Source organism: Biomphalaria glabrata, chromosome 3, assembly GCF_947242115.1.
Source record: "Biomphalaria glabrata chromosome 3, xgBioGlab47.1, whole genome shotgun sequence".
Lineage (NCBI taxonomy): Eukaryota > Metazoa > Mollusca > Gastropoda > Planorbidae > Biomphalaria > Biomphalaria glabrata.
The window spans coordinates 49,288,036-49,311,834 of NC_074713.1; the positions used below are offsets into that span (position 1 = coordinate 49,288,036).

Genomic DNA, 23,799 nt, shown 5'->3' on the forward strand with positions numbered 1-23,799 from the left:
GCTAGACTTCCCCGTGTTGCCAACTAGCTAATAATTCTTTTCTCAGCAATATACATCAACTGTTAAAAAAATTCTATAAAAATCGTTTGAGCCCAGGGGCGGACTGGGTATCAAATTCGGCCCGGGCATTACCATATAAACCGGCCCACAAATGTCATGTCATATATTTTCGATGTGTGTGTGTGAAATTTATATATATATATATATATTAGTGTGTGTCTATATGTAATTAATCTTCATTACATTCTTATCTTTCATTCTTTCAAACGTTTTTTCTACCCTAGAATACTAGGGAGTCTGGGGGAGCGCTGTAAGCTAAATGTCTCCCCTTTAGCCGCGTCATATCAATGTTTTCTAACTTAACCTTTCCCTTCCCTCTTTTTCGTTAACTTTCAATGGAACCATCAAAAGACGGGTGAGGGAAGGAGCAAAACAAAAATAGGAGCGCCATCAAAGGCCCATGCCGACCAGCAAAATGATCAGGCCAAACACAGTCTTGAAGACATCAAAGTAGTGTTGAAGGCCATGCCGCTCGTGCATAGCAGAAAGTACGGTCTAACGTTTTACAAATGATAACACGTACAGTGTATAGTGTAATTCTTAAATTATATTCTTGTTGAATTTCAAACAAAATTAATTGTCATAATAATTTAAAAAAAAACACAAGAAAACGTGTTCGCTCCTTTGTGTCTTGCTTTAACTTTAAAAAGTTGTCTGCATTTAATTTTTTTTTCTTTGGTCGCGACCAGACAGGCCCATTTGGTACCGGCCCACCGGGCATTTGCCCGTTTGCCCATATAGCCAGTCCGCCCCTGTTTGAGCCGGTTTTTTTTTTAGTCTGTACCTAGGCCCCTGGTTCCATGAAGTTATGACTTAGAGGTATTGTGGTAATTATAACATATTTTCTCATTTAATTTCTTACTAATAAGTTGATCTAATTGGCACAAGGAAAACAATATAAAGTCTGGGAATAAATCAACTGGCTTAGCCAGTGTTTACTGCTAGTAGGTTAAAGATTATTGAAACCATACCTGATGTAGCAAGATCCACTGAATCCTTCAAACCATTCACTATGACATCAGTATTTTGTTTTGTTATGTCCCCTTGTTTTATCTTTAGAAATACTTTTCCACATTGATAAACATCGCCTTCAACTAAAAACAAATGTAATTATTTGTCTATTACACTTTGCTAGTGTAATAATGATGACCACTATTTAGGAATGTGTTTCACGTGATTGAGGAAAAAAAAACAACCGTCCAGGTCTATATCTTTCTTACTTCAATTTCTTGTAGTATCAATGAGATTCAATTTAATATATTCCCTTTGATTTAAATAAATGTAGTATTTGGTATAATGTAACATCAATATTAGGAACACTGATTTTCTGATCATCAACAGTGGCGTAACCATAATGAACTGTAAAATGTGTCGATTATATTTGTTGCTGTTAATATATAACTTATTAGTATTCATTGTATATTTAAATTTAAGATATAAAAAACACATCAACATTAAGTTGAAAATGATGAAGACTTCAAGACTTTAAGGAAACAGTTCTGCATTATATCATTGTTTCTAGAATTTTTGCTACATGTGCCAAACTATACCGAAATGTTACATTCGCTGCTCCCCCAATCAGCGGAAAGCTCCCCCAAGCGGGGTCCGGGACATAATCCCATGACTTTTGACAATGAGTCGTGTCTTACATTATGACCGAACCAGCACAGCTTTCATCTCTTCACTGTACTGAGTTCTTCCTTTTGTCAGCCAGAGTGTTGAGTTGTAACAGTATTAACTCATTGTCTTATTTTCCTGATGTCTGATACCCAGCAGTTTTTCTGTAGCCTTTACTCTCAATGGCTTGAACTCTTCAGGGTTCAGTTTTTAACGTTCACAGACACATAGGTTTAATGTTACTTGGAAGCTGATGTTACTCTCACAGGTTTTCCACAATTTAGTCATGGCAGCGGATGTTGAACACTAGGCATTTAAATTAGTCCACTTCTTATCATGTTTGCTCATTCAACATGCATTCAACATCATATTTTTTTTATTAATAAACTATTCAAATGTAGAATACCAAGTAATAAACCGATATTTCGCCCTTGAAAAAAAAAACTTTCTTATGTAAGCACGTAGTGTGCAATGGAAAATACACATAGATAAAATAATTAAATTTATACAAATCTAGATTTAATTAATAGACGCAGTGGCTGAGCGGTAAAGCGCTTGGCTTCCGAACCGGGGACCGGGGTTCGAATCCTGGTGAAGACTGGAATTTTTTATTTCGTGATCTTTGGGCGCCTCTGAGTCCACCCAGCTCTAATGTGTACCTGACATTAGTTGGGGAAAAGTAAAGGCGGTTAGTCGTTGTGCTGGCCACATGACACCCTTGTTAACCGTAGGCCACAGAAACAGATGACCTTTACATCATCTGCCCTATAGACCACAAGGTCTGATTGGGGGGAACTTGAATATCTAGGTATAGTTATTTATTTTATTTGAAAAAGTTGTCTGCTCTACCCAAAAGTGCTATTTTTCCACTTGGTTGTCACCCCTCTCCACCGGTAGGTACAATGCTGTGCGGCTCTCACACCGCACCCCCTAGTGACGCCACAGCTGTCAGCTACTTTTTTTTTTATGCCTTGATCTTCGTAACAGAAGTTATTGCCAGATTTTTAGATTTCAACCGAGAATAACAAGACCAAAAATAATTTATAAAAAAAAATATTTAATATGTACAAATGAGCAAGTATGAAATAAAGTACAATGCACGAAAGAGTAATATCATTGTTTTTTAATAGAAGGTAAGCGTATTGTAAATTGCTTATTGAGAATACTTTATTGAGAATAAATTCTGTAAAAAATAATTTTGTTTTAGATTTCTAGTTGAATACGTTGGCATAGTTAGTTTCTCGCAGATATTGATTGACATTTTTTTTTTGTGCATTTTGGTTGTAAACTTTCATAACAAAACCCCAGAACATTTTAATTTAAAGCTTTGAACGTCCTCATTAAAAAGTCTTCTTTGAAGTCACATAAAACAAAACTTTACTAACATACAGTTTATTTAGACAGAGAACAAGTTTATATCAGTTTTTAATGAATTTGGGAAAACATAAAAAATGTGATATTATGTTTACCTTTAGAGATCCCATCATTTAGATTACCAGAATTATCGTTGAATAGTGTGCCTCCTCTAGCAAAAACTGCATCAAAACACTGTGGAATTATTTGTTTTAAAACTTTGTGTTACATAATGAATCTAGACCTTATTAGTAAGTATAACTAAAAATCTTTCATAAAAAAATAAATAATAAATAATGTAATCTTTTCTAGAAAAATTTTATTTATATTTGAGGGCACAGGTGTATTCCATGTAACTCTAGGTCTTTTCATAGCATGTTTTATCGTAGCTTATTCAGCCTTTTGGTGGCTATTTGTCTGACCTGTCTACTTTTGATAAGTCGATCCTTGTGCGGGTCTGAAGTTTTAATTTTTGTTAACCTTGTATCATGCGTTTTGTTTTATTTTGAGTCTTTTCAAATACATAAAATTCGAATCGTCCATATTGAAGAATTTCATACATGGCGGACATGCTAATAAATAGCTAGCTTTTTGGTGCATCCGGTGTAAAGTAAAGGAAGTGTTGATAAACTAGCTTACTTAATGATTTGTGTAACACATTTTAGCACTGTAGAATCTCATTTTTGAAGCTCTCCTGCTTTTATTTTAGTTAGTTGGCAGTTTTTGAAGCTCAAATGTTTAGCTTATCTTGAGAATCTCAAATAGAGATATATAGTGTGTACAATGGCATTTACTCTTTGCATGATCGACAGTAGGGATGTACTCTATGGTCAATGACTTAGTTACGTTTGGGAATCAATTGATGAGTGTGGCTCCAATGTTAGAATCAAGGCGAGATGCTGTTAGAGGGTTTATAATATTTATAAACAAACATGCAGCGCCTTGCTATATACATTTGCCTAGTATTCTGAATGTGAATGTTTGTGTGACATTGTTCTTTTCATCAAAAGTTGTACGTATAAATACAAATGTAAATACTTATTTTCATTTTTCATTAAAATAATTATAACAATAATTCAAATGTCTTTTAGATCTAGTTATTTAATATTATACACATATACACACACACACGCACGCACGAACGCACACACACACATACACACACATACACACATACATACATTCATATATACATATACATATATATACATATACATATATATATATAACGACAATTTAATATTAAGTGTTGGATGTGAAGATGTCTCGATTTTACCATAAGATTGTGTTGATCAGACAATGCGTTTTTGATGTTATAATTTAGTGTACATTTCTATTTTAAACAATTACCGAACATTAAAAAAATATCATTATGCCGAAGATTCAAATATAAACTATCAAATTAAAAAAAAATATGATCCTACAACAATAAATACAAAGTTTTATTTCTGAAACTAGGAATCACTTTATTAAAATATACACACTGTACAATACAATGAAACAAGTTTAACTCTCTTCCTTCAAGCTCATAACTACAACTGACTTTCCCCGTCCTTTTAAACACGTTTTATCATCTACCTCATACTATATCTAGAGACAATCAACTACAAAAATCAACCTTGTTCCTTTTATGGAACTAACTTGCCCGCTTCTGTTAAAAGAAAGCATGCTTGTTCCAAGAACCCGTCGACAATTAACCATGACTCTGCTCTGATAAAGATATAAAACTATCCATTTTAAAGCACCAACCTTTTTATCTTTTGGAAAGACAACAATATTAACAAACTGTAAAGTATGCGTATTCTTTGTAGCATGTTGCCTAATGGCTTCCATGATGACTTCAGCCGAGATATCTGTAGACAAGAAAAATCTCACTAAAGAAATCGTATTATGTTTTTACAATCGTCTGCTGTGAATATTTTGCGCTAATATCACTGTATTTAAAAATCATTTGCGTCTCTTCTTTTACCTGGTGGGTATCGCAAAATTCCTGTACCCAGAGCAGGGAAAGAGATTGACTTGGCTTTGAGGCTTTCAGCTCCATTTAAGAGCTTACTGATTATATTTTGAATCTGAAAAAAAAAATTATGCAAAACGAATATTGGCCAACTTTTAATTTTCATTTACTTACAATAAGATGTTACTCTGTGTGGCAATCAAATGTAAAGCGGATACCAATATTACAGTACATTGAACAAATCTAGCAGAAATATAATATGGCCTACTTAAGTCGGGAAACAACTATGGATCATCTCATGGAAATGATATGAATGGCTGGGCATTAGATATGATCGGAACGATGTTGCCCACACAGCATTCCCCCCCCCCTCTCCAGGCCGCTGATCTATCCAAAGAAGCAGCAAGTGCCGATACAGTTTGGAATCAGCGGCATTGCAGGTTCTGCCAGTGTGTTGTTAGCTGCCTAAGGGTCGCCATTTTTGTGTGTAGTTGAAAGGCAGCAGAGGTTTGAATTCATAATTTTCCTTCTCCTAGATGGGTGGCCAGTCATGGCTGACGTATCCCTCTTGCCCGAAGCTAACTCGCCTTTGCCCCTTCTACTGTTAAACAGTTCCACCTGGCCCAATATCTGAGCCACGTGTGAAGTGTTGTGAAGGCCAGGAGTTGGACTGATTGTCAGAGGCTATTAGAGATGCATGTCATTGAAAGCATTTTATAGGTAGTGGAGTGTTTACATTTACATCTATTACCACTTCCGTCAATGATAACTGATAACAATAAAAAAGTAAAACAAAACTAATGAGACTTTTTTTTTCAGAAAGCACTAAAAATTAAGTTTATTCATGTGAGAATATATAGATCAGTGGGATATGATGAGAGATGAGGTGACAAATGCCACGCTTTAGAGAGAAATGTTGAAAGAGATAAATGATCTGAATGTTAGTATTATCTCCTAAAATGTACCTGTCTGGTGTTATCTGGTCTGTAAAATGGCAGACAAACATGAAGAATGTAATTGCATGGTAACATGCCACCACTAGACTGAGCATAATCACCAACCGCAATGCCAGTTTTATATCTAAACATGAGATATAGTAATTAATACAATATTCTGGAGGAAAAGACATGAATCGTAGGGACAGAAGTAGGCTATATGCGTAGACACTAATTGCCATGTAAAACAAGATAATTGAAATAAAACTTTGTAATTCTGTTATATATATATATATATATATAAATCATAAAAGAAAAAAGAAGTTCCCCTTTTAGACCTTGTGGTCTATAGGGCAGATGATGTAAAAGTCATCTGTTTCTGTAGCCTACGAGGGTGTCATGTGGCCAGCACAACGACCAACCGCCTGTACTTTTCCGCAACTAATGTCAGGTACCCATTAGAGCAAATGAGAGATAAGGATGGAGAAAGAAGGTTGACAGATCTTGTGTAGTGCCCCAATGATGCTGCAGATCAAAGGATAGGTGCAAATGCAAAGTTAGATGCTTCAGACCTTGAGGTCTATTAGGTAAACGATGTAAAAAATATGTTCAAGAAAATCAAGTTTATAAGATTACTATTCGTTTAAAATTAGGTCTTAGTTATAATGCATACTAATTAGCTTTTTCTCTTTAAAAAAACTGCTTGCATAACTGATTTTAAAAATTAGATTTTTCGCTTTCAGGAAAAAAAAAGTAGCCGTTGCATCAGAACTTTGAATGGTCTAAAATATTGTGAAATCGGATTTTCAATATCTTTTCTAGTTTACGAGATCTAAACGGGAGGGACGGAGCGTCTTTTCCCCTTTCGGGGGCCGCTATTACGGTTAACGAGGGTGTCATGTAGCCAGCACAACGACCAACCGCCTTTACTTTTCCCCAACTAATGTCAGGTACCCATTATAGCTGGGTAGACTCAGAGGCGCCCAAGGATTCCGAAGTTGAAAATCCCAGTCTTCACCAGGATTCGGATTTTCAATATCTTTTCTAGTTTACGAGATCTAAACGGTACGGACGGACAGACGCACAAAACTAATAGCGTCTTTTCCCCTTTCGGGGGCCGCTAAAAAGAGAGGATCAATTCATCTTTGTTCACATCCAAATAATATCCAAACCAAACCAACCTTTTTCGCAGTTCTATCTGTATAATATCACCAGCAGCTCTCAGAACCGACGAGGCCATAGTTCCAAGACTTAGGTTAAGAGATTTATCCACTGTACTAACAATAACATCAGTCTGAAAAACAAAACTTCCCAAAATGTCATGAAACATTATGCTAGGAATGACTTTCTTGTTCCATAAAACAGAACACATTAAGAAAAGCAAATTCTGAGATGAACTCTATTTGTGTTGAATTATATTTTTACGAAGCTTATATCAACTCTGTCTGTCTGTCTTCAGTCTGTCTGTTTGTCTGTCTGGTAAAAAGTGTGTACACGTTATTTCTGCCACACCCATTTTCGGATCAAGCTGAGACTTCGCTCAATTAATCATCTACATTGACAGGACATGAATCAAAAAAAAAAAAAAAAAAGTAACCAATTAGACAATAAATTACTGGAAACCATTATTTTGTTTAATAGCAACAAGGGAAACTAATACTTCAATAGTCACAGATATGACAAAATTAGTTGGGTTTAGTCCCCTTAAATAATGGTTTCTGCTATTTCTCCCACACGCATTCTCCAATCAAGTTGATACTTTAACCAATTAATTATTGTAACGAACGAAACATGAATAAATCAAAAAAATACACAATTAGTCAATTAATTATTGTTGTTAATTCTTTTGTTTAATATCTAATAAGGGAAATAACTTGTACGTCATTGGTACATTTAATTTTATGGACTGAGTTTTTCCCCTTTAGATAAGCTTTGTTTTTTTAATTATTTTTTTTTTTACTTGCTTGTTTAATTGTTTTCTCTAATAGAGACACTTTAGAAGACTTAATGTCATTGAACTAAATTTTTAAACATAGAATGTCTAAACTAGTTGCATCATTATTTGTTTAATTTTTCCTCCCAGGCTCATCGTTTGTCTTCAAAATATGGAAGAAAACAATATATATATATTATTTTGTACAAAACTATTTACCTTCTGTTTATCAATTTCTCCTTGGATTACTCTCACATATATATTTCCGAAATTCCATCCACAATAAATATCACTTTTATCTGAAGAATAAAAGCTTTTAGTCCTTTATAATTTAGAATAAGACGGGCCTACCAAAATACAATTGCTTAGGAACTAAATTTCAACTATTTGCATGTGAATGCAAAATATATAGAACAAATAAAAATAAGCTACTAAAATATTAGAAAGAAAACTAGAAGACTTACAGAAATGGTAATAAAATAGGCGCATGAGGAACCAAAAAAAAAAACGACAACAACTAAACATCAAGGAAAAGATTAAGAGTATAAAAAAATTCAAATCAAACAATTCATAAAATAAAATATAAAGTAAAATGCTCTTTAACTCAAGAAAATTGAAAAATAAAACTAGAACATGAGCAAAATTAATCCGTGAGATTTATTAAAAAGACATATTCAAATTTAACTATAGTGACACCATTAGGAAAATCAATAAATTTTGAGACACAGTTGCTTCTTCTTGTTAAGTGCTAATAGACAGGTAAATAGGCTGCGAGAACCAGCCAGGAAAACCAATGACTTAGCAGATATTAAGGGTCCCCAAGGAATAGCCAAACAAGACTAACTAACGGAAACACGTATGACGTAATGTACGTCTCCTCTGAAAGAACGTCTGTAAAGTCTAAGATAAGATAGCATAGCAACCATGTGGATTTTTAAGGCTGCCATCAGCTGTTACAGCCTCTTGTCTTCTTTCTTGGTGCTGTTCCTTTCAGTATTTCATTTTGTTTGTTTTTGTAATGGTTCAGAAGTCCTCATGGGACCAAATCGACTTTTTGACCCTGTGATGACTTCATATTTTGATGCAGTATTTCTACATGTTGGCTAATAGCTTTTTAAAGCCACCTTCCCTTTATTGATTGGATTTTTTTCTTTTCAAAGTCCGGATTTATAGCCTAAGTTTTGCATTTCTGTATCACGTGTCTCCTTACTACTACTTACTACTACGATTTTTAGTAGGCTTACTATTTGAGATTAAACCTGAAACAGACTTCCTTCTATAGCAAATAAATATTTCTTTTTTTTTTTTAAACGCGACAACTTCACTCTAAAATGTTAATTAATTTGATAAAAGAAATGACAGTAGATATATTTTAACCTGGGAAATCTCTTGTTTCATTTTTGGTCTCAGGTTTAACATCCCAGAAGATGTCTACCAGGCATCTATTTTCAAATTCTAGCTTTCTGACCAAGTCTTTGCCTCTGTCACCTTGCAGGTACTCTTGAATCCCAAACATCTCTATCTGCGTCTTGTGTACATTGATTGTGGTCCTAGTTCAACCAAAGAAGATAATATGGCTAAGCAACACACTCAGTATTTTTAAAGGCTACATGTCTATATTTACAAGGTAAGACATTAACTATTCTCAAAAAGATTTTGCTACTAAAGATATTAAATTGAATATAAAACTAACGCTTAAACAATAGTGTCAAAGAATCTGTTTCGCTGCCTAATCACGTAGTGTGCATTTCGTACTGGGAGTCCTCTTTTTTAACATTGCCTGATGCCATTCTACATGACTTTTGTAATAGGTTCTAATTTAATTAATTTTTGAAGGGCATTGCCAACAATTTATTGTACCGGACAAAACATGATTAGGCCTATATAAAACAATAATATTCAATTAGTCAATTAATTATTGGTTACTAATTGGTTAATTTTTTAAATTTATTCATGTTTTGTAAGGTACAGTATGTAATTATTTAAAGTTTTACCCTGATCTGAGAATGGGTATGGAAGAAAAAACGTGTGCAATTATCTCATTGACAAAACCCTACATGTTAAGCCATATCTGTGAATACTGAAGAATTAATTTCCATTGTTGGTATCGAACAAAATAATTAATAACCAGTAATTGTCTAATTTTTAAATTGATTCATGTCTTGTCTATGCCAATGAATAATTGTGCAAAGTTTCAACTTGATCAGAGAATGAGTGTGGCAGAGATAATGCGCTTAAACCTTTACCAGACAGACAGATTGAGTAGATAAAAGCTTTGTAAAAAAAAAACAAAAAAAAAAAAACAACTAAGCTCTGAGTGTCATATTCATGTATTCATGTTTTAGTAGGTTACATTACATTTTTTTTTATTTTAGCACCTATCTTAATTTTCAATATAACAAATGGACATATGGGCATTTATATTTTGACACTTCAAAAGCGTTGATTTAGAACTTACGTTAGATGTTGTACGAAATTGTCACAAACTAGAAAATATTGTATTTTCCCAGTCAAAATCAACATTTCTGGTGTAAGCTTTATTTCAGCTACTCCCTTATGTAACCAGTTGAATCTGTTCAAATCTTCCATCAAATATTTGTTCATGAAATCTCGCTTGACTCCAGTGAAGGGATTCTCTTTAACCCTTAAGAATTCATTTCTCTGAATGTAATCGAATAAATAAGTAATGAGAAGAGGGAAGTAAGAGGCAAGTGAAAAAGATGAGAAAAACAAGCAAAATAAAAAAAAACAATTATTACAAAACAAAGCTTATATTAAGTGTATCAATTAGTTTGGATCAGTCATGTCATTAAATTTGTAATAAGCATCAGATGACAATCTATGATGGGTACTAACTCAGCTTACACCATCACTTCAGTCAAGTACTATTTCTTTTCCATAGAAAGGGGACTAATTCAGCTTGTACCACCTCTACAGTCAAGTACTCTTTCTTTCCTTTGTTTGACATACTAAACAAGTATAACTTTTTACCAATAGTTAATTAGCTAATTGGTTAAACATTTTTTTTTATTGATTCTTGTGTTGTCAGGTAAAAGAAATAATTGTGCGAAATTTCAGCTTGATCCGAGATTGGGAGTGAGAGAAATAACGTGTACCAACTTTTGGCCAAACAGACACACTGACAGCCAGCCAGACAAACAGAGTTGATATAAGCTTTGTAAGAATGGGTGACAGAAAGAGACTGTGAAGGACAGGGGGAAATCGTAATGGAAATAATGAGAAAGCGATTACTTGGAGTAAGGGAATGTAGGAAAGAAAAATATAACTTCAAATTGATATATTACAGTTTATACGCCCACTTCGGTCAAAATAAATAATTACCAATCAACTAATTGGATTAATTTTTTTAAAACAAATTAATCATTGTGTTGTCAGGTAAAGATATAATTGTGCAAAATTTCAGCCCAATTCGAGATTGGGTGTGGGAGAAATAACATGCACAAAATTTTTACCAGACAGAGTGAGAGTGTTAATGTAAGCTTTGTAATAAATCTAATAACATAATTTAAATGTTAATAGTTTTATGTAAAAAAATCTAGTGACAGTCATATTAACTATTTTGTTTCAGTTCAATATAAAAAAAATATCATAACATTGTTTATTGTTTCTTCATTACAGTGCCAAATGATTATACTGCTCTAAACACCTGGTCTAGCAGACCCACCTTTCTCTCTTCTCCATTATTTTAATTATTATCGGGCTGCACACTATAGTTCATTTCTTTTTTTTTTTATGCTTTGTTGATAAAATTAAGACTGTCATTAAGTAAGATTACGTAATAGGTTTTTTATTCAGCTTTGTAGCTACAGTGCACCTTGCTCATGGGGCATAATTCGGAAATGATTGCAACGACATAAAGGGAGATAACACATAATATTATGTCAGAAGTAAAAGATAAAACATATGATCACATTAGCACAGTCAATAGTTCGCATGATGAAAACAAGAAAAGCATAAAAAAAAAAAATTTAACAAAAAATTTAGAATACATCCTTTATATGACTTCGTGTCCTGAGATAAATGACAAGTGCAACTTTTAGTGAAAAACGACCAAGATTGATTTGATATGTTTACACACATGTTGATTGCATCGGACGAATGGTTTGCCTCGTCAAATGTAATACGATGCGTAAAATTATTCTTTAATTTATTGAACGCTTGAATCAATAAAGCTTTACATTCGGAGATTCCCGAACGAGATAGTCTTTTCAAGAACGCGATGGATCTTTCAAAACCGATGTTGGCCCTAGATCTAGACCATAGACATATATATATATAGACTGGACGATAAAGTAAAAATTATTATGGGAAACATTTGGGAAAATGTCAGTTTGTATGAGTTATACAGCAGTTATGAGTAGTGTAAAATTAAAAGTATTTATAGTTTGTTTGTTTTTTCAGCCATAACCTATATACCCCTAGAATTCTAGATTTTATATATAGATATAGATATTACATATATATGCCATGTTGTTGTTTTTTTACTATTAAATTTACATAATTAAAATAATTATAAATAGTTTTAAATACTAGATCTAGATCTAGTCTCTATAAATACTATAGTAAAAAAATACTACTTACTACTAGTACTATACTACTATACTATAAAGTATAATTGTAATCTGTATAGTCTAGTCTATAGTCTATAGTTAGTATATGAATAGTCTAGGACTAGATTGTCACTAGATCTATAATCTATACTTATACTAGATCTAGTCTATAGCTTGCATGCATAGATGTTAGACTGACTAGTTTAATAGTTAGTAGTAAAAAGTATGAAAAAGTATTAGACGTAGTTATTACAAATATTAGTCATATTTATAAGAGTTAGGGCTAATTTTCTTTGACTTTTTTGACTAAAAACTAATTCTAACTATTTGAATCGATAAGACGACCGCCATACATTAATAAAGAAGCCATGTCAACAAAGATAGATCCACATCACAAATCTATAATCTATATATATTTGCCTATGTCTATGATTATGAAACAAAGGCAAAATACTGAGAATATGGCAGTTTTTTACTTTTCAAAACTAAAGATCATAGTTATATATTGGCTGAAATGTTAGTCCTAGAATTTATAGCTCAATTGCCGCAATTTTTTTTTCACATAGATATAGTACATAAAACATATTTGACTTCCCCCAAATAAAAATAACTTCCTACTTCCAGTCTATATTTATTTATGTCTATGATCTAGACCTAATAAAAACAAAAACAAAAACAACACATTGAACTTTAATTATTTGGATACTTTGAAGAATTATAAAAGTCAAACTAGAGTTTTCCCTTTGTGTCCAACGAGCTAGCTATTTTGTCAGAAATAAAATTTATGGGAAAATCCTTAGAGAGCCGTTTTTGTGATCCATGTTCAACAAGCTCCATCCATCCAGGTTTCTCCATGAAGTTTTGACTTAAATAGAGGCTTCGTAAAAATGTTGATGTTATTACAAGACGTAATTTTTTCCCCTCAAAATCATTTCCCATCCAAAAGTGCATCGTCCGATTTGGATCAATTTGAAAAAAACAAACAAATCATACCCCTAACCAAGCTTGATAAAATACAAAGTTGTACGTCTAACTCAATTAAAAACTTAACAAGTCTAGACAAAAATCTGAAAAATTGCCTTAAAACAATAACCCTAAAACACTACAGATCTAGAAATATATAAAAAAAAGTCCTTTACCTTGTTAGTGACAAGTATGTAAATTACGAATATGGCACATATAGCAAAAGCACATCTGAATCCAGGATGATTAAGAAATATAGGACTAGCATTTTCCGTTGGAGTAAATATTGATAACATGACAAGAAACAGACAAACGATCTGATAGAATAGAAAGAAAACGGACAATAAATAGTTTAAAATAACAGGTTTTAATTTCACTTAGGCTTCCATAAAAAATAATATAAGAGACACAGAAGGCGTTCATTATTTGTAAAGAAAAAAGTGTATAGGGCAGATGATGTAAAAGTCATCTGTTACTGAAGCCCACGGTTAACGAGGGTGTTACGTAGTCAGCACAATTGCCTTTACTTTTCCCTAACTAATGTCAGGTACCCGTTAGAGCTGGACTCAGAGGCGAAATAAAAAATCCAATTTCACCAGGATTCAAACCTGGAATCCCAGTTCGGAATCCAAGCGCTTTACCACTCAGCCACCGCGCCTCTATATAAATTTTAGAATACATAAAATTAATGGGACTGTTGGCTCTTAAACTCAATATATCATGTTGGCTAAGCAAGATTTGCATAGACATCAATCTGCAAGGTCAACAGTATAATTACTATGTTTTACTGATTTATTTGTAATTAATTCTAACATATTTACTAAATATTTATCTAAATTTTAATGGTACAATGCAAATAAATAAATAAATTTAAATTTAAGGGAATAAGCTTGGCGTGTTTGTATAAATGTAAAGTAAAGTTCCCTTTGAGATCTTGCGATTTATTGGGCAAATGATGTTAAGGTCATCTGTTTCCTTGGCCAACGATTAATGAGCTGGGTGTCATGTGGCCAGCACAACGACCAACCGCATTTACTTTTCCCCAACTAATGTCAGGCACCCAGTCTTCACCGAGTTACTTTACTTGTTTTAGACTTAAAGTTAAAAAATTTTGAAAAATTCTGGAAAACATTGGATAAATTTCAGAACCTTTTTCTGTTAAAACCGTATACTTATGTTGAACCTGTAACAAGAATGATGTTAAAATATACGCCTTATGTTTATTATTAAAAAAATCCTTCTGAAGCCAATTCCAACATTTGCTTTTCTTCCGCATGCGACAAACCTTCTGACATGGATGTGGAGCTACTTATATATTTATACATTCCATATTATATGTTTATATCAGGCTAATAGTTTTTCAAAGCTCTTTTGCGAACTGTCCGAATGCTGTGTTGTGCCATTCAGAGTAGCCTATCAGCATCAATTTTATTAGCCTGGCTTGTTTTAAACTCACAAAGAGAGGGAAACGATTCTACTTCTTTATTACCAACGCTCTCGTGCCATAAATGTAATTTTACGATGGCGTCTTCACGTTATCTTTAATATTAAATTTGAAACAATTAATTTTTCTTCTCCTTGTAGAGACAAGCTGAGGTTATGTAAAACAGAGAATATATCTGCTTAATATATGCTATTTTCCAGTCATCAACTGAAATCTATCATTAAGCAAAACATTGAAGTTCATGTCTTTGTTCAAATGCTCTATCTGTCCAAAGAGCGTCCGTATCGAAAAGAGGCTCTTCACAGGGCCGGTCCTACAGGTTGCGGGGCCCTATGCAAAAAGGATTGCGCGGGGCCTAATAAGGATAATAAGTGAAAATTAAGATTTTGTATTAGAAAAAAAAATTCGTCTTGGCATTTTATTTACAGTTTACTAAGTACAAAGTCACTGTTAAATTAATTTAATAGTAGATACTAGTTTTCCAACAAAACGCCGATAAACATTTATATCTGCCTTTTAGATTTACTATCGGCTAGCAAAGTATAGTTTTTTTTTCGAAGAGGTCGAGATAGATTTAGATCTATATTTGTATGCCAGTGACTATTAAAGTAAATGAAGTGTTTGAACTTCTTGTTTTAGTTAAAATTCGACTTATTATTACATTTTTATTTAATGAAGTTGACAATGCCGTTTCGTTGTTTTGTTTTTAATCGCGAGTAGGATTGGCGTTTTCCATATTGAATGACACCCAGGAATGACAATTTTGTCTGTTTTAAGGAGGTTTGCATCAGTTTTCAGAAGATTTTAATAATTAAAGGAGATTTTCATGACTTTTTCTTATATTTTATAATTTCAGGAGAATCCCAGGAACCCTTTAATAAGTTAAAATGGTTTAATTTAATAATTTACACCTAGAATTCGCATCGCGCGGAGCCTTTCAAATAGCGGGGCCCTAAGACCGGCCCTGGCTCTTCATGACTACTTCCTATTTCTTCTCCTAAATGTCCTAAAATACAAGAGAGTGGCAATTCGTGGCGATCCTGACCTATAAATACGTAATAAACAACCTTCCACTCTCTTTTGCCATTGCTATTGGTGTATGAATGTAAATTAATTATTAATACTTGGTTTTTATTTATTAACTAACCATAATAAATGGGTCAAAATCATCATGGTTAACGAGGTGCCACGCGTACCCTCTCCAAACTCTTCCCGTACCCCTGGTGGTACGCGTATCCCACTTCGGGAAACACTGGTCTATTGTAATCGTAGTGTTAGTTCAAATACAAGTTGATTCTGTTTTGCAAAGAATGCAGATAATTGACATAATTATTGATTTATGCCACGGACCAACATAATTTGAAATGTAGTTAAGTGCGTGTGCTATAATGTAGAACAAAGGCTTAACCACTGTGTAAAACAGATTAGGATTTACCACATAAAGCCATATATTTCCTTTGCAATAATCTACGAATTCTCTACTGCTTCTCCAGTTTTTGGATCCAATGTGCTTGAGTGCTTTCACAGCAACGGCAGTTCCATTGGACCATAGGCCTAGTTCAGAGCTGCTAACATAAAGCGTTGTTAGAGAGCATAGTGATAACAAGCACTCCTTAATGTGATGTTAAATCCTATTTTAAAACTAAGAAAATAGAACAAGAAAAATATTAACAAGAAAAACATTTTTAAAATATATTTTTTAAAGGATAATGCCTCCATCATTACACTTCATATATAGTAAAATAATTGCAAAACAAAATTAGAAAAAATATTTGAGGTTCAATTCGGGTATCGAACCCGTGACACCGTCAGCTGCTTAATTGCCTTAACATTGAAAGTCGGCATTTTCTGAAAAGGCCAGCGGTGATGACATACTAATGCGATTATTTATGGTATGTTTATTATATGGACAAGCTAGATCTAACGCTAGACCTAAAGTTGTGATCTACAACTCTCAAGATCTACTCTAGATCTATAATGTCGATGTAATGTATATTAGATTTACTTAAAAATATAAGCAACGCTTATAAACTTCAATAAAATTGAAGGAAGTTTAAATTCGCCGATGTCGCATAATTACGGTAATACGGCTGAGTACGCCATGATGGCTCTAGATCTAGATAAGTTTGTAAGTCTCTCGCCAAATTTACATTTATTTTTTTTACTTTGAAAATTTTAACGGTCATACTAGAATTTTCCCCATGTGGCCAATTAGCTAGTAATTCTTTTCTCGGCTATATACATCAACCGTTAAATTTCTTAGAAAATCGTTAGAGCAGTATTCGAGATCTGCATCCTTCCTCGATGAAAGAAAAACTTTAATAGAGGTATTGAAAAAAAAATACTTTAAAAAAAAAGACCGTACCTCGTTTATAGAAAGCCTAAAACGATTATTTTCATTCTAGAATCAAGTTGAAATTTTGCACAATTACTTATTGACTTAAACAATACATGTCATGAATCGATAACAAACAAACTAATAAGTCAATTAATTACTGGTAATTAGTTTGTTTGATGAGGTGTATGGGGTATCTAGGAGGGGTAGAACCTCTAGGGACATGCAGTCTTTTTGAGGGTAGCTTGGCTCACTCTTGGTCTCCATTCGGTACCCAACTCTCACCTGTGGCTTCCAGAAGCTGTAGCATGCGCAGCGACCACATCCCGGGAACGGCTTTGACTGGCCGGCTAAATAATGTAGAGGGTATCTGACAAGTCCGTGGCATTCAGTACAATGAGGTTCTGTCAAACCTAGCATGTGAAGTCTAGTCTTGACGGCCTGTCCGTAACGTCACAAAACTAGACAAATCAGAAAGAAAGGCACAGTGCTATGGAGCACTCTAGAGCAGGACAAGACACACAGAAAGTCTCTGGTCATCCCCTGCTGCACCCAAACTTGTCCCCGGAAGTCTTGACCAAATCTTGCTTCCGGAAAAGGACGAGCTTTAGGGCGAGAGAGTGAGGTCGACGTGTTGCGCGAATCCTCCTCACTTTAATCCAAATTCCAGCGCAAAGTCACTAAGTCATCCCCCCCCTCTCCCATAATACAACCAAACCAAAGCCCTGTGGCGACAGGCAAGCAGTGAAGCGGTAGGTGTGGGCACACTGGAAGCCGTAGCTGCAACCCTGCACACAGGTGGCTCAGGCATATGGTCGTTCACCACTGACACAGAGCAGGAGTGGAGTCCGGCAGCCACCTGATGGGCTTAAGTTTACCCTGCGCGTTTATTGGTGTGCGTTTTTTTTTTAAACTAATGTATTTGTGCAAGAGAATAAACTTACTTTCTTTGCAAGTTGCCAGTCAAAACTAACTGTTGCATCTTTGTTACCTTCACAGTATAACTAGGAAACTGTCTAAAAAAAGAGTCACTATCCGTGACTTCGTCAATTCCTGCGTAGACACATATATTGTTATCTGGAAACAAAAAAAACAAAAACAAAAAACAGGTTACAAAGACAGTTTGTGTGGAAACACAAACTCAAAATCGGCCCCCCGAAGTGGTTCACCCAGGCAGGTAGAAAAGGTTTCTCAGAAAGAATATCATAAAGAAATTCTATCAAAGACAAATGACAGAGAAGAATGGAGAAAGAAGGTTGACAGATCTTGTGTGATGCCCCACGGTCCAACAAACCAAAGGATAGGCGAAAGTGAATGTGAAGTAAGATATGAACCTGACCTAGCTAATGTCTTATGATGAATATCTAATTGATCTAAATGTTTTGTAAAGGGTCAATCTCTTATTCAAAACCTCAAGAAAAAAACATTTCGTTAAAAAAATTTCTTCCTTTAGTTAAGTATTCTATGGCTGTGGCGTAGTACGGCATTTCACGCGATAATATGAAAACCAACTTATTAATTGTTGTTTTAAATCATGTCTAACTTATATGCATACAAAATACATTTTTCTCTTTTTAAAAAAGTTTTTGTGTGTAAATGTAGTAGTAAGTATGACAGAACTTACTTAACTTAGCAATACATTTGTAAAAAAAAAGATTTTGACAAAAAATCTAAAGCCATCAGCATAAATGTGTTACAAATATGGTATATAGTCTTCATCCCTAAGCCTCCAGTGTTTATTCCATCAATAGTGAATAGTTGTAAAAGTGGTGTATTTTTATGAAAAAACTGCTTGCATAAGTGATTTAAAAAATTTGATTTTTCGCTTTCAGAAAAGAAAAAAGAAGCCGTTGCATGTGAACTTTGAATGGTCTAAAATTTATGATGTCGTATTTTCACCATCTTTTCTAGTTTACGAGATCCAAACGGGACGGACGAACGGACGGACAGACATTCCACACAAAACCAATAGCGTCTTTTCCCCTTTCGGAGGCCGCTAAAAAATGTAACTGATAAGCATTTTTGCAAAAGTTACCAAACTAACGAAATTTTGCATTACTTCTTTAACTCTCATCACTGACTATTTATTGATACCACTCCACAGTGAGTTTCAATGATCTTAGGTGGCGTTAAAAATTCATTTTGCCATATTCGAATATTTAGAGCACCATCTTTACAAAAACTAAAAATATTTGGTTTACTGAAGTAGCTTGGGTATCGGGAGGCATCTATCTATCTATCTATCTATCTATCTATCTATCTATCTATCTATCTATCTATCTATCTATCTATCTATCTATCTATCTATCTATCTATCTATCTATCTGTCTGTCTGTCTGTCTGTCTGTCTGTCATTCTCTTTATATATATATATATATATTTATTTATATTAGTATTACACACAGGCCACGCCTCTTGATTTATTGTTTATTTTCATCGAGACCCTTCCTCCATTTAATTTTTGCACTTTCAATTAAACGTCGCGCTCTTTTTTAACGCTCCCCCCCCCTTAGCATCTTTTCAGTCTGTGAATTCTAATATCTATTACGTTTATTTGGAACCGCCCGCTCTCTTTCTCTCTCCTTCTCTCTCTCTCTCTCTCATTTTCTCTCTCTCTCCTCTAACTCTTTCTCTCTCTGGAATCCTCTGTTGTTGCCTTATTTATTTTTGCATCCTACGCATTGAAAAGCTCTCTCACATAGACTTTTGACTTGAATTGGAACGTCCTGCTTTATAAAGCCCCCACCCACATGCAAACACATACTTCTGGTCCGTAAGCTCAACCTTTCTTCTGACACTTCGGTACTATATAGAAGACAAATACGACTTCTTGAACGTGTTTACCAAAGATGTCTGCTCCTCAACATGGATATACGATGGCAAGACAGCACCTCAAATAACGATATTCTTGCAAGTAAAAGGGCGTCTGCGTAACAAAGGGGGCCGCCGAAAAATCACTAAAGACCAGCTTAGGTGCCAGTTTGTTTTAACTGACACAAGAAAGAGCACCTAGAAGCAGGGAGCTTCCAAACATGATAACTGGGGATTTTTTTGTTACAAGGGCCACTGGAAACACATTTGAGTCCAAAAAGGAAATTTATAGCCGCGGACAGACGTTGACGTCCGAAAGAGAACCAGAGCAAACCACGGGTAGAAAACGTTTATGTCTGCGCTGGATGTGGCAATATATGTAGGTCGCAGATGGGACTTAGTAGCCACGGGAAAAACTAAACTTCTTAAGTTTTGAGTTCGAAGAAAAGCTTTATTTATTTATGCTTTAAATATAGACTTGGGCCATTGGGAAAAAGTACCGAAAATTAAATACAAAAGTTTAATAGAAAGTTTAAAATTGTTCATGAATTGCCGCGTTCAGACTTCGCGTTCAGGCCAGATGTCTTCTGAATGGGATAGTTGGAGACCTCTCACGAAGGCTGCGGGACACACGCATGAGGAGCAAAGAAAAGCCCTTGCCGCAGAAAACCAAAAAAAGGAAACTTAAATACACTCCCGGCGGACAACGGCTAAGTCTGCATTAGGATTGGCAAAATATGTAGGTCGCAACTGGCTATGCGTGATCATGTAACACACTTCATTCATCCAAAATTTTTTGAAAGGAAGACATTGCCATTTTTACTAACATTAATAAGATAAAAGAAAATTACTAAATATTGAAATATTATTATTCTAAACATAATTTTTTTTTCGTGCCTAATAAAGGTTTATTTTAAACATTGATTGCTGAGGCTAATTCTAATTTTGCATGGAGAATCTATGTAATTAAGCCTAACCAGAAATAAATTGCATAAGTATAGCCCTATATCATTTTCTTCGTTACAATACAATATCAACAATGTAAAGTCACCAATGCTGATTCCCCAGTGCGCTGTACCGTTCAACAGAAATTCAAAAAAATCTCCTTGATTTATGTTGAATAAATGCCGAGTATCCATTAGTTCTATCTTGTTAACACCGATATTTTTCAGCCTGTAAAATAGACACAAATGTTGGATTACTGAAAGGTTTTTATCTTTAATTTTCTTTTATTCATTTTCTGATTACTAGATAGGTGTCGGGGTTGTAATTTTGGGCCGTGGCTCGTCTGCCCGGGCACCCCTGACAGTCTATCAGTCAATATATTAAGTAATTATAACAGAACAGGTAATGACAATATTTTAACATACGGATAATAAAGATTATTATTATTATTATTATTATTAATTAACAACGAGAGTTTAAATAACAACGGTTTAATAATTCGATGATATAATATGACATGAATGTTGATTCTATACATTATGATACTAAATACAAGATGAGAGCGCCTAAGTTACGTGAATATATGCAACATAAATTTAGTTACCAGGCAAGCACACCTTAGTCTCAGTGCAAACAGTCCAACCTGGGCTCGCGATGCCCACACCCCAATGCCATAGATAAAAGCCTAGTAAGGTCCATGCAACTACACATTCTACAGATCAGGCTTGACTCCAGTAGAGTCCCAAGTCTGCGTCTCTAAACAAGAAAAAATATGCATTCCATGTGATAGCCATTCACACGATTACAATACCAACGACTTTAGGTCTATGAAATAAAGAAAAGAATTAAAATAACCAAAATTATCCAATACTGGGGGAAACATAACAAAACAGAGAGCTCCAGCCAAAAATCTGCTACCCAAGCAAAACAAATAGAAGCAATGACACCAACATAGCACGTCCTTAGAAACAGCGCACAAACTATTATGGTGCACAAAAGAAACCGAAACACAGCTAGCAAACAAACCAACTCCATATGCTTATGACAATAGACACTACATGTAATCAATAAGTCATGACGGCAAGCGCTGTAGTTCTAGTCCTACTGGAAACTTTTACTCTAGTAAATAGAAAGAATAGAAATCCTTTTCTAGTCTCAAAGTTTTCACCTGCTTCAAGAGCTATATGAAATTAGATGACAAACCTCAACATAGTGTGTCGTTATGCTGGGTGCATAACACCCACTTAAACAGCCTAAACAGAGACAGGCGAGTTCTTCCTAGCGTAGAAGCCTGTTAAGTAAACTACTTTATTATTTTACTTTTAAAAAAAGGGAGACAAGCAAGAAAACGAAAGTAACTCTAGTTATCAGAGGACGCTAAAGATCATATTTACCTTTTCTGTAGTGCAGAATGAAATTCTGTGAAAACTATAGTATTTGGTATTCTAATAACGATTTCAATAACGATTGTATGCAATCTCTAACAACAAACGATAATGAAACCTTCTGTGTTCGGATTCCAGGTAAACGATTATACAACAACAGCATGGAAATAAAAATCGATCTTTGTTGTCGTAACGTTAAATAGTCACACCATGGAACTATTCTAATGGAACACCAGCTTCGTATCTTAACAAGGTACAAGGGAGACAAAGTGCCCTAGCAAATCTTTTTTTTTACGCTTCCTGTCCAGTCGAGAAATCCATGATGCTGCCGAAGAAGAAACTTACTCCGTGAGTCGTTTGGATTGACCTGCATTGAGTGTAAAACTTTTCTACGCTCTATTTGATTAGATGTGTGTATAAACTTCATCCATTTTCTGACTAGCTGATAGGAGAGATGCAATGATCCCGCATTAAATAGTTTTTACTAAATAATAAAACGTTCTGGAACATTTTGCTCGCCGTCCTCTAAATCAAGATCTTTAGGCCTATTATAAGAATTTAATATACTCTGAGCAAATACAATCGCGTAGTATTAACATAAATTTTTTTTTTTCGTGGATAGAGCAATTACGGGATATTAGTAATGCCGTTTTAATTTATCGCGCATACGACTGGCGTTTTCCATAATGAATGACACCCCAAAATGACAATTTTTGTCTTTATATTTCAGGAGATTTGTATGAGTTTCAAAAGATTTTTTAATAATTTCCGAAGATTTCTATGATTTTTTTTGCATATATTTTGCAATTTTAGTTTTTTTCCAGGAGCTCCTGGTAAATCAGGCTGCCGCGGGAAATCTGTTATAAATTATAAAATGGTTTAATTCCTAGAATTAGCGCGGGTCCTATAAAAGTGTGGGGCCCACTGCGGTCGCATAAGTTTTAGTGGCCTATGGCCGGCCCTGCAAAATAGACGAGTATCTTACGCCGTGGGTTGACTATCTATCTATATATATATATAATTCTCTTCACGGTTCAAGAGTTTGGACAAGAAGTAAAAGAAAAATCACTCTTTTATTTCTGCAAGTCGGACTAAAGTTACACTATGAAAAAAAGGGAGGGGGGAGAATAAGTAGTATTCACCCGTCACTAAATAGCAGGGCCGGACTCAACCGTTGTGGGGCTCTATGCGAAACGGATTTCTCGTGCCCAAGTTTAGGTAGGGTACGGATAATAAGGGACAATTAAGAACTTGTATTACAAAATAAATTCGTCTTTGCATTTTATTCATTCTTTACTACGTACCTTAACCCAAACATTGTCAGGTACATGATAAACCGAGAGGCGCCTCGTACTGTATGAAAACTAAAATTCAGGCCTCAACTAGATATTGAATTCTAAATCTTTAATTAGGCAGTCAAGCGTGTTAAAATTAGTTAGCGACCTTGTAGTGTAACTGAGCTGTTTATTTTCTGCGTGCGTCCAGCGTGA

At 34.5% G+C, this 23,799-nt stretch overlaps 1 protein-coding gene across 5 annotated transcripts in view; it reads right to left on the reverse strand.

Annotated features, from left to right (window-relative positions):
- LOC106052003 (protein mono-ADP-ribosyltransferase PARP14-like) overlaps positions 1-22,515 on the reverse strand; it is a 39,127-nt gene extending 16,612 nt beyond the window's left edge. The window contains exons 1-15 of one of the 5 annotated variants that reach the window (XM_056022445.1): positions 22,319-22,515; positions 21,529-21,680; positions 21,031-21,152; positions 18,113-18,245; positions 16,269-16,401; positions 13,566-13,706; positions 10,314-10,516; positions 9,233-9,405; positions 8,075-8,154; positions 7,104-7,216; positions 5,953-6,067; positions 5,000-5,102; positions 4,780-4,883; positions 3,147-3,225; positions 1,032-1,154 (exon numbers count right to left, since the gene is read on the reverse strand). In XM_056022445.1, coding sequence (XP_055878420.1) covers positions 1,032-1,154; positions 3,147-3,225; positions 4,780-4,883; positions 5,000-5,102; positions 5,953-6,067; positions 7,104-7,216; positions 8,075-8,154; positions 9,233-9,405; positions 10,314-10,516; positions 13,566-13,706; positions 16,269-16,401; positions 18,113-18,245; positions 21,031-21,118 — 1,588 coding nt within the window. In that variant the 5' untranslated portion in view covers positions 21,119-21,152; positions 21,529-21,680; positions 22,319-22,515. Of the gene's footprint in view, positions 1-1,031; positions 1,155-3,146; positions 3,226-4,779; positions 4,884-4,999; positions 5,103-5,952; positions 6,068-7,103; positions 7,217-8,074; positions 8,155-9,232; positions 9,406-10,313; positions 10,517-13,565; positions 13,707-16,268; positions 16,402-18,112; positions 18,246-21,030; positions 21,153-21,528 lie in introns of all 5 variants that reach the window. The other 4 variants (XM_056022447.1, XM_056022444.1, XM_056022448.1 and 1 more) reach the window with 4 other exon arrangements.
- Positions 22,516-23,799: the final 1,284 nt, after the last annotated feature.